Source organism: Seriola aureovittata, chromosome 15 (assembly GCF_021018895.1).
Source record: "Seriola aureovittata isolate HTS-2021-v1 ecotype China chromosome 15, ASM2101889v1, whole genome shotgun sequence".
NCBI lineage: Eukaryota > Metazoa > Chordata > Actinopteri > Carangiformes > Carangidae > Seriola > Seriola aureovittata.
The window spans coordinates 7930632-7951847 of NC_079378.1; the positions used below are offsets into that span (position 1 = coordinate 7930632).

At 40.3% G+C, this 21216-nt stretch overlaps 1 protein-coding gene across 1 annotated transcript in view; it reads right to left on the minus strand.

Moving 5' to 3' along the window:
- LOC130183018 (reticulon-4 receptor-like 1) overlaps positions 1-15088 on the minus strand; it is an 80049-nt gene extending 64961 nt beyond the window's left edge. The window contains exon 1 of the mRNA XM_056398323.1: positions 14435-15088. Coding sequence (XP_056254298.1) covers positions 14435-14447 — 13 coding nt within the window. The 5' untranslated portion in view covers positions 14448-15088. The remainder of the gene's footprint in view (positions 1-14434) is intronic.
- Positions 15089-21216: the final 6128 nt, after the last annotated feature.

The following is a 21216-nucleotide window of genomic DNA, read 5'->3' on the forward strand; positions in this document are numbered from 1 at the left end:
CAAGGCTTTGTGTTTGTACCAGAGCAGGTACTGAAAGCCTGTCAGAGGTTCCCGTCTGCTAAATGTAGTGTATTTCGTTTTCTGTGGTTGCATACGGCCCTTGCTATTACAAGACTGATTGCAGTGGTATTGATCTCGCCGGCTGAGGAATCGACCTAAAACATGTTTGACATCATCTCCTCCTTCTTCCTGCTCCATCTCTTTCACACTGTGCCCTCACTCCTTTTCATCATTCTACAGTGTAGGCCATTTTCCTTCACCTCAGCTCTCTACCTCCTCTTACAAATCACTCTCTCACCTTTCTTCTCCTCATGTTATCACTCTGGCTGCCATCACTCTTCAACAAATCTCCTCTTCAACACCCCCCACCACCACCACCACCACCACCACCACCACCAATCTGTCTTTTCCTTGGTTCACTTTTCGCTCCACTTTTTCTTGCGTCTCACACCTCTGTTTTTCTCATACACCCATTCCTCCTGCTTTGCATTCCTTGCTTCTCAAATCCATCATCTTGTCCTTCCAGCTTTAACATCTGCACCCCCCCACCTCCTTCACCACTTCGTCACTTGTCCTCTCATAATTTTTTTCTGCCCCTTCCAGTGTTCCTCTCTGCTTTCTGCAGTTTTCCTTCAATTCTCCTCTTCTCACACCATCATCAACCTCACCACTTGCTCTTCCTTTTTTTTTTAACCTCGCATCTTATCGTCCCTCCTTCCCTCCTTCCCTCCCAGGGTGATTAAGTGATGGTTGGGCTGGCACAGCTGGTGTAGTTGGGCAGGCAGCCCATCTTCATGACAGCTGTGCTGCAGTGTAGCTGCCAGATCCTTATTGGGGCAGTAGCACTGTAGTAATCATAACAACAACACAGGTCATACAGGCTTTTTGGGACTTACTGTATTATTCTGTAGGCATCTGTTGTGTTGTGATTATCTGTTAGGTCATTATAGCGCTAAATAACAGGTGCAGGCAAAGGTGTAAAAATTCTGTCCTGTGAAGCTCATGAGCATGAATATGACCACCGCTCGCATCATGTGTCTCACTTTCCCGTTTCACACATTCTTGCAGTACAGCATTTACTTCACACAGCTTCTGCATGCACACCTTTCATTAGCTGACACCTGCACAACAACATGGATGTTTCCTGTTGTGTGGGCAAGCTGGCATTAACACATGAGTCATTGGTGTCATCTGTTAAATTGCACCTCTGGGGAAAAGAAAAAAAATAAAAATGTTCTCAGAAGTTTGTGTCCCCCCCCACCCCCCTTGGTTCACATGGAGGTCACAAACCAGGCGGAGGGTAGGACTGACTCATGATTGAGCAGAAACTTCTGAGGTATAAGCACCTTTCTCAGAGCAGTAATTGAATTGTGCCAAGGCTATGGCGCTACAACACAGTTCTGAGCATGGTGAGCTGTACTAAAGTCACTATTAGTCACAAGCTGTTGTCTACTCGGTGGGAGTTTTTCCTCTTCTCTGCACACTTGTGCATCGTCAGTTTTAGGTCATGTTGACAGCTTAAGAAGATTAATGCAGTATTGGTTAAAGAGGGAGAGGGAGTTCGGAGGTTGCACTGTGGATGTCTTCACCCTTCCTCCCTCTCACCGCCGTAATGCTCCGTTCAACTGTGAGCCAAGCACGCACTGGCCTCTGTGTTGCAGTAATCATCCTCTAACAGACCCTAACCCTCAGCATTAACTGTGCTGACACCCTCCGACACAGATGCTGCAGGGACACGTCCCCCATAAACATCACTTACATGGGACAGCAGCACACCCATGAACCAGCTCTATCAACAATGCCTGCACCATCTTGACACTTTTATTCAAAGCTCACTATATTTAATGTCCTCTCTTTCAGCATATCCTGTAGCTCTAGGTGAACATTTTGCTCCATTCTTATGATATCAACCCATAATAATCTCTCCATAATTCAAAAGCAAATATACTAGACAACTAATAACATGCCATAAATGAGATGTTTCATTCCTAGTCACGATCCAACATTTGAATGATTGCTGACATAAAATCAAAGCTTGCTAGATAAAAGGAAAACGCACTATGGATTATTACAGGCACTACCATGGGCCCATCCTGTACAAATCATTTCTAATTTGCTGAACATGAAGCAGAGAGCATCAGGGTCGGTTTAGTGTTTTTGAATGCATCCCCTTCATATGTTAGTTCCTGACATGTTTCTCCAGTTTTAATCGCGCTGTTGACAATAAACTAGAGATGTTCGTAATGACTTATTCTCCTGTCGATTAAATGGAACTTTTCGACTAGTGGGGTGTGTGTTTGTGAGAGAGGGGCAAGGAGGGGCTTAATGAATTAATTCACTTCACACAGCTCTGCAATGAAGCTACAGCGCAACACAGACACACACATTAGAGTTCTTTCACGTTATATGATAAGTGTAAATATATTTTCGGTTCATTATGAAACTGGTGGGAGGAATACGACTGGCAGGCCGCCACACTGTCTAGGTAATTAATTGAAAGTCCACATACCTGTGTTGAATGTGGTTACTCATTTCTCCAGCTGAGTGGTTATTTGCCAGTTTATTCTGACACAACCTACATACAACCTTATTTTCATTTTCTAGATCAAAATACCACCAAACCATGCTGGTTTTACCAGAGTCTTCTGTCCCACTTTACACCTCGCTGGTTTACAACATCCAGGCACTAGTGTCAGCACTGCGTAGCATCTTAGATGTAATAGTTATACTGTACGGTGTAAATAAAATAAAATATTAATAATTGGTGTAATGGACTAGTATTTCTCATGCCGACTAGCGAGGGTCACAATGTTTAATCGTTTAGTCGACTAATCACACAGATCCCTACAATATACAATATGCAGTATACTGTATAGTACTTCATTCACTTCATTTGATGGTCCAGGTACAAAAATAGCTGTTCCAGCCAGCGATTCAACACGGCAGGTATAAAAAACGACTAAAAGCAAAATATATAAAAGCCCATTTGATGTATTCTGACTTACTCATTCTGGAAAAGAGCATCAGTGATGCATAAAATATAAATGTAATGTCATGAAAATGACTGTGGGTTTGTGCAGTGATGTATGATATGATGTTGATTTACTTGAATATTACAGTGAGTACACATTCATAACTTTTCCAGCTCTGCGAAAGTTTGTCTTTGATTACTTTTTTAGTTGTGTTCCAGAAAACCTCCACGCTAAATCAAATAAAAGTGCATCCTGGGATTTATCTGTACAGTGTCCCCAGCTGAGCATCTACTTGTTATGTAAGACTAAATATGACACACACACACACACACACACACGTGAACACACATGCATGCACACCGTGCTCATACCCACACACAAGTGCCTCTGTGTTATGAGACTCAGGCTGAAGACACAAACAAGCTGTGGCAGCAGACAAACAACACCTTCTCACACTTCCCTCGTCTCCTGTTCTCTCACATCGCTCCATCTTTGCTTCCTCTCGTCACTCTGAAGCACGCATCAAACACACACTCAAACAAAGTAGAAGCTTCTTCTAATTTCAGCCATTTCGTGCGTCAGTGTCTTTGTGTGGTGAGATGTGTCACAGAGAATTGCTCTATTAGAACACACAAACAAACCGAACACTGATAGGTTACGGATTACAAAAATATATTGTACAATAGCAGATAAATACCTTACAGGAGCTAAAAGGACGTGTCTCAGGGAGGAAAAACAAAATCTCATCTTGGATACGTTTTCTACAGACAATAGACTAGAACATGATTGGCCATTTGCCTAAAACCAACCTAATATTAACCAATTGGAATGAAGCCACAAACTGTCCACAAGCTGGACACTCACTTATCAACAGGATCAGGATGAACGTGGTCCGGTTACAGAAGGGTTGACATGATGTTCTCACTTTCTTCATTCACAAACATTCCCTAATACAGAGTTTGCTCAGAAAGCACACAATTATAACAGTGAATACACGATCCATACTCATTTTACTTTCACATTCCTCCCTTTTTTTTTAATATTGTTATTCAATATCCAACACAGAAAACTGACCTACCTTCATACACCCCAGAGCCCAGTCTCACACAGCTGAACAAATCCAATCAAAGAGGAGAAGAGTCTTACAAAAAAGTAAGAACTCTAACAGAGGTTATGGGTGCTATGAAGGAAGGTAAGTTCTCAGAGCCCAACATGATGTCTTTTAATTGCTTAAATTTCTAAGTTACAAAAGAAACAATAAATTAATCAGCAACTATTTCGATCATCAGTTGATCGTTTTGGTCATTTTTTAAGCAGGAACGCCAAACGTTTGATTTCAGCTTCTCAAAATGAGAGCATTAGATCCTTGTGACAGTAAACTCCACCATGGACTTTGGGAAATTATAACATATAATTTTTACATTTTATAGACAAAATTATGAATCGAGAACATAATCCTCAAATTAAACTGAAATCATTGTTAATTGAAGCCCTAAAACGTACACATTTGAGCTACTAGTGCACAGACGACATGGAAAGCATCTACAGTCTATGCCATTGATATTTTACCTTGAGTCTAACTTTAAAGTTAAACTCTAAAACAACATTTTCTTTTTATTTATATGAAGGCCACAGAAACATGAAATCTTATCTCAGTGTGTTCAATAGAGAAAAACAATAAGGAAGCCACTGTCTGCTTATGAGGACAGTTGAGGTGATCTTATATTTTGTGCACTTGTGTTAAGAGTGTATCATTTTAACAGAGCTGTAACTGTAAGTGTAAGCACCAGTCAGAGGCAGATGGGCTCGTTAATGCAGTGATGTAGTTATGTAAGACTTGCTACTGCTGCCGCTCCTGTCTGTCTATACTGCAGTACAGAGAGAGAGGGAGAGTAAGTCCGTGAGTCTGTCTGCATGTGTCTGTTTGAGTGAATATATATGTGCAGACACACAATGTTTTGGTGTGTGTGTGTGTGTGTGTGTGTGTCTGTGTGTGTTTGTGTAGAAACACTGTGGGACAGATGGGGATTGATGTGGTAAATCAGGAGGAATTGACTTGTTGTCCTGGGTTTGATGAACTCTTCTCCCTCTTTAACCCATCTCCTTCAATTCCCCACATGCTGGGTAACAGCCAATACAGGCTCTAAACACTTTACTACACGGACGTAGCAGGACGAGGGGGAGAGAGACAGAAAAGCAGAAAGCCTCAGAAGCCAAGGGAACAAATGGGAAAAAAAAAAAAAAGGTTGTAAGGCAGTTTCTGGACATGCATATTAAAACAACAATACATTTTGGGATAGTCAAGTGCTCCATTTGAGATTTGTTACAGGGGGTAGACAACACAACATGAATAATGAATGAAAAATGACTTTTAACTATGAAGTAACTAAAGTACAAACACTGCTTCAATATGAATGGATCACATGAGGCTGGATGTCAGTGTGAAGCATGTGTTAACTATGAGAGATGTCTGGGCATCCAAATTTTGATAGAAGACATTTACAATGCAAAACGAGAAAAGGCAAAATGATCTGTAGTCCAAAGTGTAGGTCCATCAGTCAAAAATAGCACTGCTGCACATCAATGAGTCCTTCAAAGTCGATGACAAAACACATCATCATTGCCTCCCGCTAAGACTCATAAAAGCTTTTTCTGATCTGAAACCCGATTGGACAGGACATCATCAAACTCGCTGATCACTGTAACAAAACATTATCTGTTGTTAGGAGACTGGAAATGATCAGCAGTCTCCCAGTGGTGACGCAGCCATCCACCCCGACCTTCTCCTTGCAAGGTCACATTCATGATAAGGAATGTCATGCTCTGGTTGGGGTGGATGGCAGGTGTACAGTGCTGTCACACCAGGGACCTGGGTTTGGTCAGGTTAAGGCAGCAGAAGCACTTTGGTTAAGGTTAGGAAAAGAAGAAGTTTTTTCTTAAATGTAAATAAACACATTGTGTCTGAAGTCACCGTGAACTTCCTCTGTTTCAAACCAGACGACAGTCTTTTTCAAACCTTAACCTATGAGTTGCTGTGAGCATCTAAACATACCCATAAAAGAGTTAAATAATGCTGAAGTCACTACAAGTAGATATTGTACTGCAAGTGCAGATATTTTGGATGGAAAACAAATATGTTGTCAATGAAGATTTTACTAATATGTTCACTATCGATGTATTTGCGGCTCGCCAAATGCGTAAAAATTAAAAAAAAAATCCTCATTACGTATGTAGAAAACGTTTAGTAATCCTGTTGCAATTACGTTTCCTTCAAAACGCATTTTGTGATCCTTACCCCAACCCTTATTTTCCCACGAGGACAGTTTCAAGATATTGTCTCATCTCTGAGGAATGACAAACAGGGATATAAAGGACAGAAATGCAATATGTTGGGAAATGCTGCTAACTGCCTCGCAACCTATTTGACCATCCGTTATGGACGTGTTTGCGATGATGACTCAGCCACTTCAAACAAGAGAGTCTCCCTCATGGAGTGTTTCTGGTATTTTGTCTACCTCCCTATCTACACCGGGGGAGAATCACAGATCCTGACTCAGATCCCGTGTATCAACCTGCATGTGATATCATGGCTGCTGCAGTACGAGACAGTGTATGTAGAAATGTTAAATACCTTATCCCACTTACTTATTACTTATTTTTCTGTCTCTGCAAGTTCTGTTTCCATGGTAATATCCAGCATATTCCATTTATTTATGTTTGCAGGGCTGTTTGTAATCAGGACAAGAAGATGGATATCAAGAGCTTATCTAGAAGAAAACCTGGAATGGGAGCTGTTGGCTACAATAGACTGCATGCATGCAAACATGTTGCAGGGAATGTGAGTGGCACATATAAGAATAACTGGCGTGTGGATTAGAAGAAGACAAGATTTAAATAAAAGAGGGAGGCGGAGTGAAGAAAGGCAAGAGAGAGGGAGTGAAAGGATGGACTGAGCCGTGTGATCTGCCGTTGGGAAAGCAGCAAGCCTTTACTGCTGAGAGCTGTGGACCCCAAAATGCCTTATCGGAAACCAAAACAGCTATCAATTATTCAACAGGTACAGAGCGAACCAGCTACAGAGGAGAAGACATGGGAGGAGAGAAGATTTGAGGGGAGAGGGGGGATAGAGGAGATATATCCTTCATGGGAGTTAGACACAAAGGATTTGAATTTTCTTTCTTTTTCTTTTTTTTTCTTGTCAATGTGTTAAGAAATGTGCTGTCTGGTGTGTGTTCATCGGTAACACAGCCACCAGTTTTTGACTAATACCTCAGCAACTATGACTAAATATGGGACTTTAAGGTTAGTGGCAGTTAGTTGACAATTACGCTCAGGTTGATATGAATGGCTTCAGATTAGAGGAATATTTCAACATTTTAGAAAACGGGCTTTCTCTCTGAGGATGAGGTGAATATATCAACATGGTTAAGTGCACAGCTGGTCGTTTTCGGTGCTTACATCAACTCTAAAGCTCACTAACTTGGCATGCTGCATCTCGTTTGTTTAACATTCATGATGAGAAATGTCGCAATTACAATGTGTGCCTTTAGGGGGTGTTACATGTTGGATCTATTTCTTGGCAAACAAAAGCTGGGTGCAGTGACTCGTCATCACGGAGAGGTTTGGTATCATTGTGCCTGAGCAGAGAGTGTGCTCATCAGTCTGGCAACAGGCATTATGGCTGAATGGAGAGACTGCCATTTATTGAAAAACAGCTCAAAAATGTACTCATGTAGTCACACATTGTTATTTTTACATTTCTATATATGTACATGTCAAAAAAACAAGACACCACCTGTTATTTACTAAACTTTAGAGGTGTTGGTAGGGGTATTTTTGAACTTTTTAGACAGAGCAGGATAGATGCTTCCCCCTGTCTCCAGTTTTAATGCTAAGCTAAGCTACTCTACCTCTGTACTTAATACAAAGAGAATGATATCCATCTTCTCATCTCTATCTCAGAAATCTGCTGGAAACATTTTAAGGTTATGGTTTCTAAGATAAGACATGCCAACATTAACAAATGATGGTGGCCCAGTCACTTGGATGCTGCTGCAAGTGACTAGTTCGTCAAACAAAAAACTAAGTTCTTGGGCCAACACACACACACACACACACACACACACACACACACACACACACACCCACACCCAAAACAAAATATCTTTTCACTCGCCACTGGCTCTATCTCTCTTATCCTCCAGGTGAAGTCTGTTTCCAAAGAATCACTTATCTTCTTCCTGTGTCATCTTTCTGTCTGTCTCACACTAGCTTTCCTGTCTGTCTGCATGTCTGCATCAGCATCTGTTTGGGACAGCTCTTCTAGTCCTCCAGCTCTGGCATTTACCATGATTCCTGACACACACACACACACACACACACACACACAAAGTCCTTCTGATCACTGTGTTTTCCTGCTACGTGATCACACACTTGTATCACTTTCATCCAAAAACTTTCTCACACTCATGCATGCAGACACACCCATGCATCTCTCCTCTCCTCCTCCACATATACAGTACATGCACAACTAGCCCAAGCTTTTGCTAAGTGAACCTACAATCAGAGGTCTCCACGGGGCTCCTGATGAGGAGTAATGTCTGATTTGATTGGGCACTCTATTCACACAGGACCTTCCTGCTGTGTGTGCAGCAGGCTCTCAAGGTGAACCACAGAGATTCATAAGCAAATTAGTGCACCATATTTACGAACACTTCAGCAACAACTTTACTGCAGCTGCAATTAAACAAGCAGTATGAGTCTAATTAGAGGGAACTGAGGCATAAACCATTTCCACTTTGTTCAGACCAAAAAAGTGTTAAAAACCATAAGGCCAGCACAGCAAAATGAACAATGTAAAAGTAGTGCCAAGTAATGTTTCCTTTGCTATGGCTGGCTCCATTAACATGCTCTGTAACCTGGAGAAAAATATTGAAAGTGCAAAACAGTATGTTTGTACGTAAAGATAAATGTGTGATAGAGCTTTGTTTGGCAAGAAAGTTGGAATAAAACACTGCAGGGCCATTTCATGCTCTGTACAGCATAATTTGTTGCACTCTGTGTTTGTTTATTTAGCATCAAAACAATCCTTGCTCATTAAGTGTTTCTTTTTCTTTTTTTGTTTTTTTTTGCATTGTGTTTGTGAGAGTTCACCAGTTTATAGGCTGGGAGCTTGTAAACTATGAGTCCCTGTAATTATTTTAACTTATTTATACACAGTGCATTGATTGCAGATGCTATGCACATTCCAGAAAATTGTTGTGCAACTTAAGGATAAAGCAGAATTCAGCAGGCAGACCTCGCCGAGCTCAGAAGCAGCAGAAGAAAGGAGTCTGAGTGACCTTGAGATCAGGCAGGAGGAGCGGTTGCAAAGGTCATTGATATTCACAGCCATCGCACGGACGCTCACCGTGTGTGGCTGTGTGTTCATGTGTGTGTGTGCGTGTGTGTGTGTGTGTGGTGATGCGTTTCATCCTGTTCTCTGCTGTGACTTGCTTTAGAGATGTAATTGATTATCATATGAATTTGACTCCAGTCATCACATCCCAAGATGATTTAGTTCTCTAATATGATATATCCACAGAATCTGCAAGAAGAATCACGCTCCCTATATTGTGTCCCTCTGCCTAATCTGTAAAATCTGGCCACTGCCTCAGGATGTCAGTGCTGCAAGAGCAAATTTGGATCAATCTCAGCACTCAATTACGCCACCATTTGGTGCTTCACGACCCGAATAAACATTTTGTCACTAATCCATATGTTATTATCATCCACCAAGGCTATCATAGATGCTTGTAAACACGCGCACACACATGCACATTCGCACGCACGCACGCACGCACGCACGCACGCACGCACGCACACACACACACACACACATAGACAGACATGGCAACAGAAAAGAGTAACAGCAACCGCTAATTGTTTGACTGTAGACTTGACAATGACCTGCAGGCAAAATGCATGTGTGCCAATGCAACTGTCTGATCAGAGGGAGAAAGGATGTGACATTAGTCTTTGTCGCCATGCCATCATTTACAGTCTATGCTAATACACTGTATCTGATGACTGTACACATTTTAAAAAATAGATGAAATGAAATTCATGCTATGAGAACCTATGCAGGTTTGGAGATGATAAATTATTTCAACCTAATTAGCATGAATGACTTATTGCTTTGAATTACATACAGGTCCATGTTTCTGCATGAACACACAGCATGTACTAAAAATGTTTTGGGTTGAATGAGGACAGACTTCTCATTTGTTTAGGTCCAAGTTGAGCAGGAACTCCATACTACTGCTGGAAAGTTTGATAATAAGGCCAGACTTGATTCACATTTAGGCCCAGAGAAGGCCATTGGCCCTCGAGCGAGGTTGAGGCTATAGTCTGAATGAACAGTGACTTGCAATTTTACCATCATATATTGATATTGATCAGAGGATTTCAGTACAAAGTTGAAGTTGGTTATAGATTATCATGAATGAAGGTAATATCACAGAACATTTTCACTAGTTCAGTTACTGCAAATTTTTGTGGATTACAGTACATTCTTTGGAGGAACCAAGACCGAAAGCGAGTGGATGAAATCACATTAAGTAGTAATGATAAGAGCAGAAGAGACCATGTTGTGCCTTTAGAAGTTCAAGTTCACCACTCAAGAAATAGGAGCAGTAATTTTTCAAAAGTGTGACATTATTATCCCAAAATGTCAAACGATCTCATCAAACCCGCACTCTGTACTCCTTTGTACCGCTTCTCTGAGACATAACTCCGTCAAATCTGAACACATAGACGCGACATATCGTATTTTTGGATTCAGTGTGGCTTACACTTCCCGAGGATATCATTATCTCTGATGCCCGTTGTGGATAAATCTGATTAGAAATCATATACAAGAAAATCCTTATTTTAGCTTGCCAGAACTTGCCTGAAAATTGTCACATTTTTAGGTTTTCTTTCGCATTAAACTAGGCCAGTGATAATTTTCTGTACATCCATGTGGTATGATGCAATCACCAACTCTTGACAGCTAATTCGGTATAATTTTAATGGTGCCAGTTTGCCAAAATATAAAACAATATAAGAGTTGAATAGGGGGCACATATGTCTGACTTTTGTCTGGGGGGGGGGGCTTTGCAGTGTCACACTTTGTAAGTGTTTAAATGTATCAGTCAGAATTTATTGTGAAGGGATATTATGGACAAGTTTAATTTTAGTTTTTTAATTTCTGTTCCATTTTATGAAATCCTTGACACAGCACAGCTCTTTGTGGACCAAACTACACATTTCAATGTCATGACTTTAGCTCAAAATGAATTCAACAAAATCCCTGTATTTATTTCTCACTCCAGTTTAAACACCAACAAAAATGTACATCTGCAGCCCAGTCGTCAAGTGTTTGCATGCTCTTATCTCAGGTTTTTAGTCACAGATATTTCTTAAACACACAAACATACCTAACACACCTAACACACCTGAGCTCCAGAGGATAGCAGTTTGCTCATTGACAAATAGTCTCAGGATTCCCCTCAGAATGCCTCAAAAGGCTGCCATCATCAGCATTTTACTATGTATTTTATTCTAACCTAGTACGCCACATTGACATCAGATTGTGTAGCCGTGACTGAAAGAAGAATGATGGGTGGAATGATGATAAGAGAGTTCTTTGTATTGATCAATTACGGTTGATTAGTTTGTCTGATCCACTGCTGTCAGGACTGTGAAACTTCATTCACATGTTTACTTTTAAAGTCATCCACACTAACACACAACACTTCATCCTGACTCCTGATCAGTTCCTTTGCACCTTGCACTGAATGACTGTGTTTTCTGAAGGAAATCATGGGGTTACTTGTAATTTATGAGTGTAATTGTGTATGAGATGTGGGAAAAAAGCTAAATTAAATTTGCAATTTTCCAAAAGGAAGAAAAAAAACTAGATGAATAGTGCTTAGCTTTGGCAAAAACAGTATCAGAATAAGCCTGGCTTTTATTGATTAAGAACTTCCTTGTTAAATTCACATGTAGCAATAGAATAGTGTAAATTAATAATCTATGAATATTGATAAGTAAATATGTTTGAACTGTAATATGATAGGATATGCAGAAAATAGATCTGAAATGATTAATCAATTAATCAAATTATTGTTTCCCTCAAATGCCAAATATTTGCTACGAGAGCATTTGATTCTTTTCTTGGTAACGTGATAGTGAAGTGAATATTTTTTGGTTTTGGACTGTTGGTCAGATGAGCAGCAAAATCAGATTTCTATTTTGGGGCTTTAGGAATTATGGTTATATGCCCATTAATGTGCATTTTAATGGACATTTTTGACAATTTTCTTACATTTTATACACAAAGTGATCAATTGAGAAAATAGTAGCCAAATTAATCAATAATAAAAATAGTTGTTATTTACGGGCCTGGTTGGAAACAAAAATCCAAATGGAACTCAATAATAGGAGGGCCTTCCATTTATGTTGTTCCTAATAAAAGAGCTTTCATTTTCTTAACTAGTCTTAAGGTTGTACATGTTTTTGTTCAAACAGGGTCTGTGTGTATGTGACCATAAAAAAAAAACCTAGATAAATAGAGAGACAACTGAAAAGTGGGAGACAGAGGCAAGTAAGGGAAACAAATCCAGCTTCAAACAAGCTGGGAAACAAAGCTTCGGCAGCCTCCCAAACCAGCCAGCTAGCAGCCAATCAGCCTGCCAGGCCTCTCTCCTCTCAGACTGAGGCTGGCAGCAGGAGCTGGCCAAGCAGAGAGATAGAGAAAGACCGAGCGACGGACAAGGAGAGAAAGAGAGAGGGAGTTTTCATTACACAAAAACACTTATCCTCCTTCTCCTCACTCTCTCTCTTTTGTTTTTATCCCACCACAGAAAGATACTGTGGGTAAAGGTGACAGACATAGATAACTGTATCTGAGGCAGACTGCACAATTACTCTGAATTTTATTATTGTTACTGACAGTCACATATTTGTAGGAGGAGATACAAAGCAGCGCATCAGCCATCACCACTGCGTGTGCGTGCGCGTGTGTGTGCGTGTGTGTGTGTTTCTTTGTGGGTGGGTGCTCTCCATCTGAAATTACAGGGAGATTAAAATTAAAGCTTGTCTCCCTCTAGCCAGCAAGCTCTCTCTGTCTCTCTTTTTCTCTGTCATACACGCACACACACAATGACAGCACTAATCAGCCCTCTGTCAAGCCCATTAGGTCCCACCCTTAATGAGGAGATCGCCCAGCTTGTGCCCTGACTTGGGCCAACCAAGTGAGCTAATAGATAATGATGTGCATGGATGTGTGCGAGTTGTTTCCCTCCTCTGCGTTGGGCTGCATTGAAATGACAAATGACAGACTTCCAGTGTCTCTATTAAAGAATGTTTTTCTATTATGAGGGGGAGGGGAGGGGGATTGGCAGATGAGTCACCACTCCACAAATACTTCTCTTTAAAATGTCTGTGTGTGCATATGTGTGTACTTTCATATTTTGCATCAATTTAAATTATAACTGAATGGGTGGTATTTTAAAAAATGGAGCACCAGTTTTTTAAGGATTTGTTGAAAGTGATGTTAACTGGACCTCCTCTTTGTCACACACGTGCACGTTCATGTGCGCATGCATACAGCGAAAGGAGGCAGTGTGAGGGACTGGAGCTTCCCTGTCAACACATACACAAGCAAGGTCACTGTGGTAAAACCTAATACCTTTTCTCACCACAGAATAGCCGCGTGTCAGTGTGAAGCGTAAACACCAAGGTGCTAGGCGCGTGCCTGCCAGTTGTTGTCCTCTCTGGGCTCGCGGTCCCGGCGGCAGAGCCACCCTCTCCCTGAGTGCAGAGTGAAGTCAGAACATCCTGCTGTCTGTAGGCTGGCCGCCTCATTCTGTCGTAGCCACTTTAACCACACACCAACACGAACGCGCACTCATTGGCTGTAGTGCGCGCTCGCACAGAGTGCCCAAACAGATGAAAGTTTTATAACAAAAGGCGCAATTTTTAACTTTTTTCCAACGGTCTCCATCTCATGCGCTCTCTTTCTGTTCCTCTCCCTCGCGCACACTCGCGCGCGCAGAAACAGCACCAACCATCCTCTCGCAGGCAAGTCCTACAAACTGCAGTGCGGCAGCGGTTCGCTATTTTAAGAATATTTTTTACATGAAGTGGATAAATATTTAATTCCCTTTCCAGTACCGGCCGACAGAGCGGGTAAAGGACGGTTGGTAAGTTGTTAAGGAAGCGCCGAGAGGCTCCTCTGAGACTCCATTTAGCCAAAATCTTTAAATAGGCTAAAAAAAAAAGCACTCCAAGAATTTGTACCAACTCACACACACACACACACACACACACACACACACACACACACACACACACACACACACACACCAATAAACAGCCCAGCCACACGCGCTCCCCATCACCAGCAACAAAAACAAGTGAATTTCTCTTCCTCTTACCTCGCTTAAACATATTGGCAGCGGCTGTTTGGACCGTCTAGTAGTGTCTGTGCTGGAGTAGCATCCTTGTGAACGTCCAGTCCTGTGCTGCTATTGACTAAATTGTTAATTTGATTCCCTTTGGCCGCTGGCAGGCAGGCTGTAGTCTTGTCTCCTCGGTGGCTGTATTGTCGAGTAAAGACGGTTGGAGGAAGAGGAGGAGGAGAGGTGGTGAAGGAGGAGGAGGAGGAGGAGTAGGGGGTCGGATGATGTTTGACAAAATTGAGGACGAAAATAAAAGGTCCGCCACCGGTGGGCAAAAACGAAGTTGTCTCGTCCGCAGTTTTTATGAAAGAGGTCGGGAAAACACCTTGTCCCGTACCAACAACACTCAGATGTGTTGCAGTGATATTTCAACTCACCGCCATCTGGTGTTTATGATTCAATGACATGCATACTGACTTTATTTGATGCCCGAATCTAAGAGAAATATGCTGTCAAGAGCGGATCGTAAACAGCCCCAAAAACCAGAGGAAAGTTCCTTTATATCTTCATCTTCTTCCTCCAGTCGGCTTGTCAGGTTGCGGGTCAGGTAGAGACTTAAATGTGCTGTGTGTGGATCGGCAGTGTGAGTCAGTGTCGTCCACTGTCTCTGTTACCGGAGAGCTCCGAGGCAGCCGCTTCAATCCCCCTCCCACAGCGAGATGTGACTGATGAAAGCCAGAACATCTCTCTCTCTCTCTCTCTCTCTCTCTCTCTCTCTCTCTCTCTCTCTCTCTCCATATTCAATAGGATGTGCTTTATTGGCCTGACAGGGAACAAGCCTACATGTTGATGAAGCAGTCATAGGTGCCCATATTTAAATCCTCAATTCTTTGCTCCCTGTTTTTCTCCTTCTTATGTCCAAGTCTCTACTGCTCTTTTATCTCCCTCAATTTAATTTCATTGCAACAATTCCACATGCTTTGGGCGCCAATGTTGCATAAACAGTATTTCCAAAGCTTCAAGTCGAATTAATTTACTCTCCTTCTCTTCTTCTGATCTCTCTTCCTCTTCGTCTTGCTTTCACTCATTGACCATCTCTCTCTGTCTCACTCTCAAATTCAAAATTGCTTTATTGGCATGCTCATAATTGAATGAAGTAGCCTACAGTATTTCAAGTATAATGATTCAGAATAAGGGGGGAAAAAATACAACAAATAGTCGGCACATTACAAGCTTACATTATTGAAAGAAAAACAAATCGTTGCAAGGAAATCTTTACAAAAAAGTCAATATAGATGATAATATGAAGAAAAAGTTTGTTGTTGAATAATGATTATGGTGAAAACTTTGAAGACATACAGTATAAGATATGAAAATCCAAAAGAGGAATTTATAAGGAGATCAGATAAGTACTGTGCTACGCAGATTTCCTCAAGTCCTGTACTTAAGTACAATTTTGAGGTATTTGTATAGGTATTTCTGGTCATACAGTATGTTATATAATAATTTAGTCTTAATTCAGTATTTGAGAGAGGTCATTCTTTAGTTTTACTGTATAGTATAGATTTTAATCAAAAATGAACAATAAACAGTATATACAGCTGTTCCTGGTCTGGCATTGAGATAATGTCTGTTATGATTTGGCGCTATGCAAATAAAATTGAATTGAATCAGTTGACACTCAACCCATAATAAAAACATGTTTGTCAAAATTTATTTTTTTCAAATTTATTGAAAATTCAAAAACTGAAATCTTTCATAGACAAAAGTCTTGGCGGCAGCAGGGACAGGGTGACTGGTCAGAATTCAGGAAAGGAATGCACATGAAACTGGGGCGACAGTTCACCTTTCAACACGACGACGACCCAAAGCAAATAGCCAAGACGAGGTTGGAATGGCTCTGACTGTCCTTGATGGCTCAGCCCAGACTTAAGCACCACATTTAAACACCATAGAGCATCTGTGGAGAGACCTGAAGATGTTTACAGACGTTTCCTATCCAGTGTGACAGAGTTTGGGAGGATCTGCCAGGAAGTGTTGCTAATAGTTTCTCTACTTTTTCTTTAAGAAAACTTTTTTTTGTAGTTGAGTATTTTCACACTTTGGTATAATTAACTTCTGCATAAGTAATGGCTCCAATCTTCAACCATAGGCGCTGACATGTTTTATTTATGGCAATTTTCTTCATGTAAATATTACATTTTGTTTTGCCTGAGAGTTTGTTGAATGTTCTTGGTTTTTGAGTTTTTTCTTGGCAAAGAAGTTGGTCATTATGTCTTCATACAGTCTAAAGTGTTACTCTTTCTCCCTAGAACTGACACTGTGTTTTCTCAGGGTTACCAGGTTTTTCTGTGACAACCAGTCTCAAGGGCCAAGTTGTGGTCAGCCAGTCTGAATTTACTTCACATCTTTCTCAATTTTTGGACACCCACTGTGCCCAGATGGTATTATCACTGCCACTTTGTCATTGGTTCAGCACCAGAGTTTATTGAAGTTTTTGCAGTCCAGTGGCTTATATACTTTTCTTTTATGTTTGGCTATAAATATGGCTATAATTTGATTGGTCCAGTGAGGCTTGTGTTATCTCAATCTATCATATTAAGTATCTTATCTTTTTCTCCAGTTGTCATCTTTAGTTTTAAATTGATCGAACTATGCTGTGAAATCAACAAAGTAATTACCCACACCTAACTCTAATTTGAATGATATTGGCACCTTGTATCACAAAATGTTCCTGGTTGTGTATTTGTGTGTATCTCAATGTTTAACTGAACAGTATAACAAAACCATTACAGTCAAATGGGGAGTCTTGAAAATGGAAACAAACAGGTAAATGTTGATGAGAAGACCAATAACAGCTTTCAAGTGTTTCTCAAATGGTTTTTCCTTTGGTTCTATCGTGTGCTGATATATTTAGCAGTCTCTGGGGAGGTTTTCTCTCCCAAGAGGCATTGTTTTGATTTTGTCAGAAGAGGTATCATTGCCTTTAATTTTCTATTTTGCTTTTGTTGAGAATTTTTCGGGGCAGCGAGGACACATCCTGTTCTCTCTCTGCCGCCAGGTTTGTCTTTGTGTTGTCCAGTCTTTATACCTTTCCCATATGCCTGCTCTCTCTCGCTTTGTGCTTATGCTTTTACTGTGGTTAAATTGTGACAGTGAAAGTTTTAAAGTCCAGTGTATTGTCTTTCCCTGTGTTTACTCTGTTTTCACCTCTCCCACTCAGTTTTTACCATTTCTTCTGAACCTGTGAATAAGATATATGGACGTGTGATGGGACTGTTGTCTGCAGGATTGTGTATTTGTACATGTACGTACAGTTGGAGATTAGATGTATTTTGAGGTGGATATATCTGTATCAGTATTTACAGAGGATGTGCTGGTGCAGTACTCCGTCCTGCAGTTTATGCCCATTTCATTGAAATTCAACACATTAATTAACTCATAAATGTGAATTGAACTTATAAATGAAAGACACAACATGAATGTTATGTCCCAGTTCCTTCCTTAGATGATCAGATCAGACAATCAGTCATGTTGCCCACTTTGTATTATGATGTTCATTGTCTTTTCTCAGACCGTATCCTGACAGGAAACCTGGAGGCAAAAAAAAGCTGAAATAATGTGAAAAACAAACTGAGACAATTCATATTGGTGCAGGACAGCACGCCTTTTATACACTTTTCCTCTCCGGTGAGGGGCTTGCGAGCAGAAAAGAGCTACAATTACCTCTGGTTCTTTTTGAATCATACTGTGTGTTCAGTATCTAATCTGAAGTGAACAGTCAGGCCTGAGAGAAAATCTCACTGGTGGTCACTAAATATGATGAAACTGTCCCTTTGACAGGGAGCTGCCATGGTTTCAATGCCAAAAAGCAATCTCCATATTTTTCATATTTGGTCAAACACACATACACACACAAACAAAAACAAGCTCATAGATTGTATGATTTAATTGAAATCAAATGCAAGATTCATCATAGCTTTCATGTTAGTTGTCAGTGTTAAGAAAAAGAGACGACTTCCTGTAAGTTATTGTATCTAAATAATTTAGATAATGAAACATTTTTTGGTGGCAGAAGAACAATCTTAAAACAAAGTCCTGACAAGTTTTCATCTTATGAAGTTATTTTATTGAACATGCTGCCTTTTTACATACATGGCAGAGATGGAGCAACATAAGAATTCCCTTTGAGTGGTGGTTCTAGCTACTTAAGTCCAATATTCAATCTTCTTTGTGCACTGGTGGTCTCCACTGAAGAACTCCAAAAAAAATATCTGGCTTTCTAGCTGCTACAGTCTCTGCTATGTTCACCAGCTAGTCGCTAACTCAGTCTAGTGTTTGGCACTGGGCAGATAAGTTATCTGCCAGCTACCACTTTTACATCACACACATGAATTTGATCCATTGCTAATATAAAAACATTGATCTCCTCACAGGTCTGAGCTAAGACCAACCCCTATTTACATTTACTCCAGTACCTGAAGTCTCCATGGTAACTTGTCTAACTAACATATAATAACACATGAAATAACAAACAAAACACTGACTTGTTGAAGATTAAAACATATGTTGTACAATATGGAGACAATATCTTACAGGAGGCAGAAGGATATGCCTCTCAGAAGTAGATTTCACTATTTATAGTATTCCAGCAAGAAAACGTTATCACACATGACTGGCCCTCTGTTGCTTATATAAGAGTCATCCAATGGAAAACCAGCAGACCCTAGACAGAGTCAAATGCAACATCAACATCACCCTTTATGGTCACCTCAGGTCAGACCAGACATCAGTCCCGGGGGCTCCTTCTCATGGATGCGCGGAGGAAGTCTGAACACCAAGCATGTGGTATTCTTAGAGCAATACAGTTACATAGAGAGTAGCAGAAATGCATGCAAAGTGAATAAATGATTAACTGCCATAACCAGGTTAAAATTTCAATTTGTCCAACACTTTGTTTTATGAGTAAATACTTGGAAAAACTCAGCCATAGATTGAGTTTAGTGATAATTATTTATCGTTAGCATGCGCACATGCTAAACTAAGCTGGTGAACATGGTAAATATGATTAATATGTACCTACTTAACTTCAGCATGCTCAAAGCACCGTTGTGCCTCAGTACAGCCTCACAGAGCCAGTAGCATGACTGTAGAGTCTTGTTCCTGAACATCTGCTGATATAAATACAATTTAAAAACAACATAAATTCTGGTGTAAATGGCAACAAAACACTGGATAAAAAATATAGTATAGCACAGTGACCATTCACCTATAGCACAAACTAAGGACAAAAGAGAACCTGAATACAAACCTTTACGCTGAGAAACTCTTTTCACTTAAATCAACTGTTGCTAATCATACTAGATGGTGTTCAGAATACAATATGTTATTGTCCCTGTATTGTAAATGTGTTTAGGTGATCTGCCTCAAACTTTTTCAGTCTTTCTTACAGGTTATGCACACCCACACCAGTGTTTTCAGTTACCCTGGCTGATTATACTGTACTTCTAGTCAGGTGAGGCTGGCTGGAGAGCAAATATTAAATAAGGATTATTATAGTTTATCTGGGAATTGAGTGAAGTTTGTCAATTCAGTGTACTAACAAGAGAATCTGTGTGGATGGACTCAGGGTGTGTAGGGACTTTGATGACACTACAAAATTAAATGCATTGTCCAGAACACGTTTCTTACCAAGCTGAAGATGTGTCAGAGCCCCACACTCTCTTTTCTTCCTCATCCCCATCCCCTCTGTCCATTTCCATGTTTATTTCTATTCATCTGCATCTCATCTGCTTACCTGCATCTTTCCAACCCATATCTCTTTTTCCTTAAGTTGACTCTGAAATCACTATGTGTGGAAGGAGTTTAGCTTTGTTGGCGCCAGTAGTCGGAGGTCTGTGTTGTGTTCCATATTCAATCATTAAAATAAACTTCCTGCAGAGTGGTTTGGCTATAATGAACATGAAGTTTCCGTATACTGCAATATGATATACTATTATTGCAGTCAGATTGTAAAAACACATCTTTATTAACTGGCTATGAACTGGCACAGGAATGATATCTGCACCCAAATGCAAATCATGAGTGTTAATTCCACTCTGAACACTTCAGAAATGCTGTATCACTCCATGCCATCAGATTAATTTAACTTTTACATAGTTTTTGAATAGCTGCCCTCGAGCCACATCAACTCTGAGTGGTAAAACAACCCTCCAATCAACAAAGAATAAATATTGCTGTTGCGGAGCATAACAGAGTTTAGTTTTTATATTGGGATGCAGAATGAATTGATTACACTTAATGAAACAACCATAAAATTTGGTGGAAAATTAATCTGGAGTCCAGGTCAAGAGACCCTTGGTGTTTTCATATTGTGAGCTTGAAATATCACATAAGCAAGTATTTATCAGTGTACAAGAAGAGGAATATGTACAATTTTTTGCCTAGAGTTGCAGTCAATTCTCCAGTGCTCCAGTCAATTCTCAAGTCTCATTAAGCCTAGGGCTTTGTTTGTTTTGTAGCGCTCATGATTTGTTGTTTCTTTGAACATTTCAAATTTAAAACTATTGTAAATGGCAGGTCAAAACATCTGATTAATGTGTGAAGAGTATTATAAGCTAAGCTTGTATAAAATACAGGCCTTATGTAAAGCAAAGATCCATATGATACATTTCCTCAGACCATTCTGCAGTGAGACAAATATGTTTGTCGATTACGCGAGTGGCCTCATAAAATATGCTCTGTGTTGCTCCATAATTATAATACATCTTGAGAATAATTTTCAGCATTATAAGGCCATAAAAAAGACTGACTGTGTA